This window comes from Helianthus annuus, chromosome 3, assembly GCF_002127325.2.
Source record: "Helianthus annuus cultivar XRQ/B chromosome 3, HanXRQr2.0-SUNRISE, whole genome shotgun sequence".
Classification (NCBI taxonomy): domain Eukaryota; kingdom Viridiplantae; phylum Streptophyta; class Magnoliopsida; order Asterales; family Asteraceae; genus Helianthus; species Helianthus annuus.
Genome location: NC_035435.2, coordinates 96,639,322 through 96,650,745, shown reverse-complemented (window position 1 = coordinate 96,650,745; position 11,424 = coordinate 96,639,322). Strand labels below are relative to the sequence as shown.

Sequence of the window (11,424 nt, the reverse complement as noted above, 5' to 3'; positions counted from 1 at the left end):
TTTAAAATGGAAGAAAACGATTAGGGATGTCCATATAAACCGGTTGAAACTTAGAACCATCTAAGTCAAAGCATGCTTAATTTGTATTTATGGTTTACTAATTTCAAATACATCCCGCACATTTAATGTATATATGTGTGGGTCCTCGGGTATAAAAGTGAAAGTGCATTTATTTTAGCGTTATTTTACTAATTTCGTGAAAATAACATTAAAAATGGGGGACGGTTAACCATACGTCATGTGGTGGCGTTACTAGCCGAAAGACAAAAGGTTACATGCACTAAATAGCCTTTGTCCCAATTGTTGAGTGTTATGTGTCTTGTGTCCAAGGCTTGATGTCAAACTACTATTGAGTCGGGGTCTAACTAGAAAAAGACTATTCTATTCCTTAAGGGTAGATGTAAGGTTGTTTACATCTTACCGTCCCCAGACCCTATCTTAGTTTTTTGCTATCGGTGGGATTTACTGAGTTGAGTATAGTTACGATGGTTTACTAATTTAAAACTTAAAACTGACGATCTAACTCCAACATGTTACGTGTCTTGTGTCCAAGGCTTGATGTCAAACTACTATTGAGTCGGGGTCAACTAGAAAAAGCCCTCTATTCTATTCCTTAAGGGTAGATGTAAGGTTGTTTACATCTTACCGTCCTCAGACCCTATCTTAGTTTTTTTGCTATCGGTGGGATTTACTGAGTTGAGCATAGTTACGATGGTTTACTAATTTAAAACTTGAAACTGACGATCTAACTCTAACATGTCGTGTAACCTCTAACTACCAATTCCCCAATAAATTAATTACTCAAATAACTTATAATATTTAACCTTAATAACAAAACTAAATGCACAATATTTCTAAAAATAAATTTGTGAACATCACGATATAAATTTTATTAAAAATGAAGTTCGTTTAAAAAAATATATAGGGTAAATTACTTTTTGAGTCCCTGTGTTTTAGTAGTTTTATCTAGTTGAGTCAAAAAGCAAAAAGTTTAACGACCTGAGTCCCTATAAGCATTTTCTGTAACCATTTGAGTCCAAATTTTAACCTTTTGAGTCCAATTTTTTGGACTCAAATGGTTATAAAATGAATAAAATTGGACTCAAAACGTTATAAAATAAATGGCTAGAGACTCAGGGTGTTAAACTTTTTGATTTTGGACTCAAATGGTTAAAACCACTAAAACACAAGGACTCAAAAAGTAATTTACTCAAATATATATATTTTCCAGTACAATATATACATTGATTGTTTAACGTTTTTATTATTAAAAATAACTTTTATTTGTTTTGAAATAAAATAATTGTTTTTATTATTATTTACATTCATTTAATAAAAATTTAGGTTGGGATGTAAATGTGTAAAAATTGGTGTAAATTGCCATTTTAGTCCCTGAGGTTTGGTCTAAATTGCCATTTTAGTTCAAATAGTTTTTTTTCTCCTCTGGGTCCCTGACTTTTCCATTTTCTTGCCATTTTGATCACATTGCCTAACTTAATCTAAAAATCTGGTTATAACCAGGGGTATTTTTGACATAAATGTTGTGTAGTGATAACCAGGGGTAGTTTACAACATAATTTATAAACCTCATAATAATTTAATACTAAAAGTACCCCTGATTATAACCTGGTTTTTAGACTAAGTTAGACAATGTGATTAAAATAGCAAGAAAAAGAAAAAATCAGGAACCCAAAGGAGAAAAAAAAAACTATTTGGTCTAAAATGACAACTTAAACAAAAACTCGGGGACTAAAATGGCACTAAAAATTGAGTTGTGTTGGGTTTTGTGTGTGAAAGAGAGAGAAATTAGTTTTTTTTATTAAAGATTGAGTTGGGTTGGATTGTGAAAATGAATAGTTCTATTACTTTCTATTTTAAAAATATGCATTGATAAACCATTTTTCATACGACAATCAAATGAAAAAAAAATAGAAAAACTGGTTCAAAACATCAAGAGTCAAAACGAAACGATTTTTATATGTCCGTAAAATCAAAAGTGTCCATTCAGTTGGTTTGTCCTTTTTCAATGTCGTATCAGCTATTCAACCTAAATTTTTTGTGCAAAACCAACTGAATCAGATCTAAACGCCCCAAGGGGACGAATACACCTAAGAGGAAGTGAGAAGAACGTGAAGTATGAAGTGTGAAACTAGAAGGTTATACTCTTTGAAACCTGGTTTGACCCTACCCACACGATCAAATCCGCCCATTTAAACAGGCTTAAGCGCACCTCTAACAACGAACTCTCGTCACCACTGGACGAGACATAATACAGTCAATGACCTCTTCATATAAACCATAAAAATACATTTTTTGTATACTTCTACCTCTTTACTAATTTACCACAACCCCATATTCACAAAAAACACACCTCACAAGATTAAGTTAAGTTGCTGATTTATTGCTTACCTTACACCACCCTTCTTAATCCTCGACTGGAATATTGTGCCTATGCCTCAACCCAATATCAGCATCACCACCGTTATCTCTCCTTAAAGCAGGGCCCACAAAACCCAATGTCTCGACAACCGGAGGGGTCTCTTGTTTGTCTTCCCCAAAGTTATGAAGTCTCCGCCCAATCAAATATCGGTCGTCTCTTATTGAGTTGTGAAGGTTGGTGAACCAGATATGAAACCTCTTGGCACAAAAGCATAACAAACTGAAACCAAGGCACCCTAGCCAGGCAAACCGATAAACAGCTGAGTTGACCACTAGCGGATAGCCAAATACCGGAAATACCCCTCTAGCTAATACGTAAGGAATGCACAAAGCAGTTAGAAGCTTCATGACGATAGGGACCACAATCTCACGTAACACCCAAAAGCCTTGCAGCCTTGAGAAACCGTTGTCTCTCACCCGCTCAAACTTTACTCGCCAGCTGTCGTCCGCCAGAGGTAACATATGATCCATCATTACCTGTATGTATGCATATACCAACAGATAATAACTTTTAATGTGTGCACTCACATTGATAAAATCCATGTTGCTAAGTTAAAAAATCGTGATAACTCACCAGCCGAGTCCATATCTTCAGAAAGATGAGTCCAAGAGCCCAATCCTGATACAACAGAAAAACCGGGCTTTCATCCACAGGCACCCGCATTGGTACAATGACCAAAAGCTCAAACAGGAGGCCAATCATCACTGGGATCATAAAAATCTGTACGAAGATAGTACTAAACGGGTTACACAAGAGATAAACCTAGTGGACTGAAGAGAAAGAACCAACAGGAAATGTGGCCTTACCCAAATAGACAACAATACCGAACTCTTCACAGCGATGGAACACCATTTGAATACTTGACCTAATAGAACTGTAGCTCTCCTTGTTTTAATTTGATCAATCGAATATCTTACACCGGCCAGTGCAGTCCAGATGACATAACTTCCAATAATGAACGCATACAGGTCTACAATAATATTCATATAAGATTTTAAAGCATTGCACAAGAATGACAAACAGGTCTTCCGTTTAAACTTCTTACCGTTGCACTTTATGCCATGTGTTATTGGAAGAAGCGGAACCGAGTTGAACAGCGCTCGTCCAAGGAATATGGGCACCACAATTACAGCAGAATTGAAGATTAGCAGTGTCATCCATGCTGCCAGCAAAAGCAGCACAATACAGAGCACAAACCCGTACCTCCTAATAAAAGAAAAAAAACATAATCACATGAACCATAGCTGTTGAATTTGACACATGCAATTCATGGTTATTCACATTCTTGTAACGAGATACAGGAATAAAATGCCATTATTTGTCACTCAGAGGTTGAGTTTGGCCAGTTTTGTGACTTTCGTCCAAAAGTTTGTTTTTTAGCATCCAGATCCAAAAGGTTTAAAATCTTGCCATTTTCATCCGGCTCGTTAACTCCATCCATTTTTCTCCATTAAGTCAGAGGTATTTCCGTCTTTTTTGCTAACTTACAGGCAATTCGGTCTTCTTCAAATCTTGTAAAAAAACCGAATACCCTTGAAAAAGACCAAATTGTCCTTTAAGTTAACTAAAGAAGAAAGAAAATACCGCTGACTTAACGGAGAAAAATGGATGGAGTTATCGAGCCGGATGAAAATGACAAGATTTCAAACCTTTTGGATTCAGATGTGGAAAAACAAACATTTGGACGAAAGTCACAAAACTGGCCAAACCTCAGGGGCGAAAATGGCATTTAACTCGGGATACAGTAACTTACTCTGAATCAGATTGTTCATTGACTTCAGCTTCTTCTGCAAGGTTAGCATCAGCGGCTGCCTGCCTGGCTCTGTTTAGATCTTCGGGAGCCACATAACCGACCACCGCTCTATCTTGAACACCCGGCTGACCATTTTCTTGGCCGTTATCATCTTCAGGACTCGGTAATAGAAAATCCGTTAAACCAAGAGCCCAGCCAACTGCAGTGAACCAGTAGCGAAGAACCGACTTGATTGTTGCCTTTAACTTAAAGTGCTCGATAGCAAACGGGATGCAAATTTGAAAGAGAAGCATGTTAGCAGGGATCTCAGTGAATGGATCAGATACTCTGCAAAGACAGAATGCGAATCATGACTGTTAGTAAGAAACTAAGAATACCATATGCAGTAGTCAGATACTCATAAGAATACCATATGCAGTAGAAATTAAAAAAAAAAGAGTAAAATGCACAGATAGTCACTGTGGTCTTCTAGAATTTTGAATTTGGTCCCTAGCTCTCCAAAAGTACACAGATGGTCCCCAACTTTCACTAAAACTACATGGATGGTCCTTGTGGCTTGCACTTTGTAACGTATTTAGTCTCTAACTTATACCTTCTAAAACCTTTAGGTTTGATTGTTGGGGACTAAATGCGTTACAAAGTGCAAACCATAGGGACCATCGTGTACTTTTGGAAAGCTAGGGACCAAATCAAATTTTGGAAAACCACAGAGACTATCCGTGTACTTTACTCTTTAAAAAAACAAATACTTACGATATATCAAGAGGGAAAACAGATGGAGCCGTTCGCATGGCAAGCTTAACTGGCAAAAATACAAGCATAACAATTAAGCTTCCATAAACAGTGACTGATAATAGAACTCTACGGGCATGCTTGTGCACAGGATCGTCGATTAGATCACGGAACGGATTGTAATTGGGATCAGCTGGATCACGCAGAAAGTAAAGAACTCCAGTACGCAATACCTGACATTCATGTGAAAAATATTTTAACAAAATAAAGTTGGAAATTATAAGAGTAAAATACACAGATGGTCCCTGGTTAACCAAAGCTTTGGATTTAGTCCCTAGTTTTTCAAAAGTACACGGATGGACCCTGTGGTTTGCATTTTGTAACGAAATTAGTCCCCAACTTTTGCCAAAAGTACACGGATGGTCCCTGTGGTTTGCACTTTGTAACGCATTTAGTCCGTTTAGTGACTAAATGCGTTACAAAGCGCATACATAGGAACCATCCATGTATTTTTGGAAAAAGTTGGGGACTAAATGTGTTAGAAAGTGCAAACCATGGGGACCATCTATGTACATTAAACATGCTAGGGACTAAATTCGAAATTTTGGTTAACCACAGGGACCATCCGTGTACTTTATTCAAACGTTAAACATGATATATTGAAAGGTTAGTAGACTATACCCCCCGCAACAGGCTGACGAATATGGAGATTTGTAACATGTAGACAATACCAACAGCCCAATGAATCAACGAGCTTGCTAATGGAGATGATGAAAAGAACTCAACTCTATGAGACATAGATTTGCCGAACATTCTTATGGTACAAAAATCTAACCACCATCCACACATAAGCGGGAAAACACCTAGCTCAATGACTAACAAAAAGGCGACCTTAATCATCGTCATTAAATGTCTCATTGCCGCCACAAACTGTCGGAAGAGAGACGGAATCGTCCCGGCTATAGAAATAATACCATAAAACCGTCCCATCGTCAAAGGCTCTCCTCTGGAGTACCGAATCATTACGATAACACCCAAGTAGAAAACGACAAGTGAGAAAATGAAAATATATCCAACGGCGAGAGTAGTAACATCCGACAACCGTGATGCACCTATAGCCACGTCTTTTATAATATCCGATGAAACGGGAAGAGTGACATTGTTTGATGACTCGGAAAGTGTGGTAGAATTCTCATTCAACATTTCTGCAACGTGGCTAATTACGTTGTTGTTTGAGTTGGTGTCGGATGTCAGATTTGTTACTCCGGTTAGCGCGTTCTTTAGTGTAATGTTGGCTAAGGCAAGTGCTTGTTCGTTAAGTGGAAGACCGGTTGATAGCACGGGGGTGGCGGCGGATGATAACATCCATGATAGATGATAGAGTATGAAACGTCCTAGGTGGAAAGGCACGAGGATTACAACCGCAAGAAATATCATGTTACTTGCAAGAACCTGTAGATGAGAGAAGTCACACATAATTAGCATACATAACTAAAAGAGTAAAATGCTTTTTTCATCCCCGAGGTTTGGCCAATTTTGCGACTTTCGTCCAAAGGTTTTTTTTCCGCGTCTGGATCCAAAAGGTTTGAAATCTTGCCATTTTCATCCGGCTCACTAACTCCACCCATTTTCATCCGGCTCACTAACTCCAGCCATTTTTCCCCGTTAAGTCAGAGGTATTTCCATCTTTATTGTTAACTTAAAAGGCAATTCGGTCTTTTTCACTTTATGTACAAGCATTTAGCATAATGTACAAGTATTCAAAAGACCAAACTGCCCTTTGAGTTAACAAAAAATACGAAAATACCCAAGTTAACAGAGAAAAATGAATTAAGTTCACGAGCCGGATGAAAATGGCAAGATTTCAGACCTTTTAGATCCAGGTGCGGAAAAACAAACCTTTAGACTAAAGTCACAAAACTGGCCATAATCTTAGGGACGAAAATGGCATTTTACTCTAACTGAAAACAAATTAAAAGTTACTCGTTTCTTGCACTACGGGTCAACAAAAAAAAAAGTTACTCACAGTGAATGCATTTTCGACCAAATGGAAAACAGGGCCCTGCATGCCAACGAGCTCATCAAAAGGAACATCCTCTGCACCATCCCCATCATCAAGTCCATCAAACATCTGCTCAACATGTGCCTCAAGACGAGCGGCTTGCATCTCCCATCTGGCTGCAACATTTTCCGCATTTCTTCTAATCATCTGACCAGCCCCAGCAATTCCTTGGGCCCCACCAGCATCGTCACCATTCCCCTCACCAATAACATTCCTGTTGGCTTGAACTGGTGGTCTTCTGGCAACACGAGCACCGTTTCTATCCCCTTCATCTTCTCTGTCACCATCCTGGCCACCAATTTCTCTCAGATGTCGAAAATAGTCCCGTAAGGATGTGGCCCCAAGAAAAATAAAAACTATGCTTGCGGAAAGTAAGAACCCATGAAGGCAGTCGGTGAGGATAACGTAAGTCGAAATATGACTCAGGAACAATCCCTGGGCTTCACCGTAATTCCTGACGAATGAGAAACGCCATATCCAAAAGGTTATAAATGGTATGATTAGAAGCCATACAGAAAGCACGAAACTGAGACGTAGAAAGAATTGCAGGACGTGATATGCTTTCATTGCCATTCCAACTACGAATTCTTGAAAAGGAAGCCTTGCAGGTGCATTTTCAGCGTACACGGGTGAGAACGAAAATGGGTGCTTGCAAACCTGAAATGCAAGTTGAGATGACTAGTGTAAAAGCACAAACAAGTCTGAAGAGCAAACAAATACCACTAGCAACATTTTATAAAGTGTAAAAATAAAAGGTGATAAGACTGTGTTTAAAACTAGATATGTCAATGGTCCATTCCATAGGATCCATAATATTGTGTCAACTAATGTAGGACTACAAACCCATTTTTAACGCGCCAAAAAAAAAAAGAAAAAGAAAACTCTTAATTTTGGAAGGAACTTGTTCAACTGAAAAGCCAAACTTGCCTCTAATCCTTGAAAATAGACAGCAATATCATAACAAGTAACAACAATAACACAACAAACAACAACAACCATAACCAGTAAATCCCACAAATAGCAAAACTATTGGTAGGGTCTGCGGGAGGTGGGATGTAGGCAAACCTTTCCCCTATCCTTAGAATAGAGAGGCTGCTTCCTGAGAGACCCCCGGCTCCAAAACAACCAACAGGCAGATAGACAAAAGATGGATAAGTAAATAGCGTAGCAGTAGTCGAATACATCATTAGCAAGCAACATATAGGCATAGATACAAGAAAATCATCATATGTTGGCCTACCTAAAGTGTAAAAGAAATCTAGCCCCCCTTCCCAAGGCAAAGCTTTGACTCGTCTATACCCTCACCTACAAGTCCTTAACCTTAATCCTACGTCTCCACGAACTCCTATCATGAACCATGTCCTCAGAGAGGTGCAACTCTACCAAATCTTGCCTAAGTCTTTCATCCCAAGTCAAGTTGGGTATAATTAATATACATATTCGAAGAAGTCATATACAACAACCTATATAAGTCAAATGACAGGACCAAATCAGATGCTTAAAGATCCTGCTACATCCTAATTCCTACACGCTACTTGTTGCAACTATGATTTAGAACACTGAAACACCAACTAAACCAAAGCTTTAATTCACTGGGACCGTAAAAACTGCAGGAAGACATAACAAAAAACCTTTTATGTGCACATTTACCCCATATGCATATAACCTCAAAAGTCAATACCCATCAACCTGTCAGTGGCTGGTGAAACTACAGCACCAGCCATTAATACCTCCACCCACTCTAATATAAATGATCCAACAACAACAATTCCCCAATTACCACCACTTCACCAAGTCTGCAACATCAACTACATGTTATATGCCCTAAAAACTTATTCAACAACAGTAACCCTATCTTCCACCAATCACCAAATACGCTCAATACCACTTTCCACAACTCACATAACATATTCAAAACACCTAATAACCATCACTAAATCATAATCAACCAGCTAAACCTAGAAAACATAACAATTTTTTTTTAGAAGATAAATTGTTTTTTATATATAAAATACTGGCCGAGTTACATCAATATCGCAGGTAAGCGAGCAACAAGCTAGTTTTCATAGCTCACATAACAAACGAATAACAGTTAGTTTTCATAGCTCACATAACAAACGAGCAACAAGCTAGTTTTCATAACAATTCAGACAAAACAAACGAATAACAGCATAATCTCTCAACAAGCTAGTTTTCATAACTCACATAACACGTTTACAACACCTAAAAACCATCAGTAAACCATAATCAGCCAGCTAAACCTAAAAAACACAACAAATTCAAACAAAACTAACAAATAACATTATAACAACATAATCGAACCTCACACTGGCGAGCGTTGCTATGATTCAGCCACTGAAGAAGACAATCCTGATGCACAAACTTAATACTACCGCTACAAGCACACGGATACCGAAGCGGATTATCATCGTCTCCGTTATTTCTACAGATCCGACAAACATCCTCCTCGTCATCATCGTCGTCATCATAGCTGATGAACGAATTCACGTTACCGGCGGAAACACTCTGAGATGTGGAGGTTAGATCCGGTGGATGATGAAGCGGTGCGTTCACGGCTTCGATTCCGTCAGCGGTTTCCATGGATTGAGATTGAGAGAGTGTGAAATTTTAGGGTTCCGGTGAGATTGTGGATGTGGAATGATGATAATGATAATGTTTTCCGTTGAGATGGCGGTGGAAGGGTCGTTGGGATTTGAATGGGATGTGGTTTTAATGGGAGGTTAGGGGAAATAGAGATCGGACGCGAAAGCGTGTGCCGGTTGTCACTTGGGACCTTATCTCTTTCTTTATTTACGGTTTTGTCCAATTGAGGATTGAGAAATGAGAAATCAGAAAAATGTCCGAATAGTGGGGTTTATTCCGTTTTCACCTATCTATACTATATAATAAAAGAAACCTGTTTTGGGACACTTGTCATTCTCTCGTTTATTTGTTTAAAATTATTAATAATAATAATAATAATAATATTTAATCTAATCTAATACAAATAATAATAATATTTAATCTAATCTAATACAATATCTTATTATTAATTCAATAACCTATTGTTAAACTAATACTTCAATAGAATCTTAAATCCTAGCTAAACAAGTTTCGAAATTCATAATAATATTAATATGTTAGACTAAATATATTATTGATATATATATATAAAATATATTATTGATATATATAACTAAAATTATTATCAATAATATTAATAATAGGTTTAGAATCAAATACAAAGATTCAAAAAATAAGAAGTCGTACAAAGGGTATCAAATAGACTCTGATTGACCTCATTCAACCGACATTAGAACCGTCTTATCGAACTCTACGACATTAATTAATATGTACGAGTTGATGGGTTACATTTATATTAACTCATTTATGTCAATATGGTATGTAAATGTCTCTGTCTTTGTTCTGCATTTACAGGAAATATCTATACTATATAGTTTAAATTGTTCAACCCGTGTAACACACGGGGAACTAACCTAGTATATATATATAGTCCATATTTTCTAAAAGAGTAAACTTCCGTTTTGCTCCCTGTGGTTTGGTCACTTTAACGGTTTTGCTCCAAACCTTTAAAAATAGCCATTTTGCTCCCTGATGTTTCGGTTTTTTTGCCAGTTTGCTCCCCGCCTCTAACTCCATCCAAATTGTTTATGTTTCCATTTTGCTCCCCGCAGGGAGCAAACTGGCAACAAAACCAAAACATCAGGGAGTAAAATGGCTATTTTTAAAGGTTTGGGGCAAAACCGTTAAAGTGACCAAACCACAGGGAGCGAAACGGAAGTTTACTCTTTCTAAAATTACAGCTATAATGTCTAACTTTTATACATTCGTTCTCGGATAGTCTCTAACGTAGATGAGGGTTAATTTTTTGTGTTAAGTGGGTGTGAAATGACATAATTACCCTTACTATTAAAAAATAATAAAAATGTAATTAATCATTTAAGAAATAAAGTGGATCCTACTTTTTTTAATCATAAAACACCTCCACTCACCTCTTTCTCCGGCCAAACCAAAATCTCCGGCTATCATACATTTTTCCACCCTCTTTCTTCTCCTGCTAAAAATTTTCGGCAATGCAACACTACTCCGACTATCATCATCATTTCCAAACAATAACTAACTAAACACTAAAATTTACAAAACTAAGTAAACACTAAAATACACAAACAATAACCACACACAACTTTCGCAGAAGAGCTTCAAACATTAATATTCAAATCATAATCAATTTTTTTTCAAAACTAACTTAACATTAAAAGACACAAACATTAAAATTCAAATAAAACACATTCAAATCACCATCAGAGCTTCAAACTACACATGACAAACAAAACTTGTGGCGGTGTTCGATCAGAGTGTTCTAATGGCGGTGTTCGAAACGGTGGTGGTGGGTGCAAGAGGTGGTCGGGTGGTGGA

At 37.5% G+C, this 11,424-nt stretch overlaps 1 protein-coding gene across 1 annotated transcript; it reads right to left on the bottom strand.

Annotated features, from left to right (window-relative positions):
- Window positions 1-2,270: 2,270 nt before the first annotated feature.
- LOC110929223 (probable E3 ubiquitin ligase SUD1) lies at window positions 2,271-9,807 on the bottom strand. Its single transcript, XM_022172359.2, has 9 exons — window positions 9,310-9,807; window positions 6,952-7,644; window positions 5,607-6,377; window positions 4,947-5,158; window positions 4,194-4,520; window positions 3,486-3,646; window positions 3,247-3,410; window positions 3,014-3,160; window positions 2,271-2,916 (listed from the first exon to the last, which is right to left on the bottom strand). The coding sequence occupies exons 1-9, from the start codon at window positions 9,586-9,588 to the stop codon at window positions 2,425-2,427; spliced, it is 3,246 nt and encodes a 1,081-aa protein (XP_022028051.1). The 5' UTR covers window positions 9,589-9,807; the 3' UTR covers window positions 2,271-2,424.
- Window positions 9,808-11,424: the final 1,617 nt, after the last annotated feature.

Bases quoted from the DNA above. Each gene is read 5' to 3' on its own strand.
- LOC110929223 (XM_022172359.2), bottom strand. From the start codon at position 9,588: ATGGAAACCGCTGACGGAATCGAAGCCGTGAACGCACCGCTTCATCAT. The intron at 5,159-5,606 runs GTATAGTCTACT...CATGAATGTCAG, and splicing joins TCGTCAGCCTGTTGCGGGGG to GTATTGCGTACTGGAGTTCT. The intron at 3,411-3,485 runs GTAAGAAGTTTA...ATATTATTGTAG, and splicing joins ACATGGCATAAAGTGCAACG to ACCTGTATGCGTTCATTATT.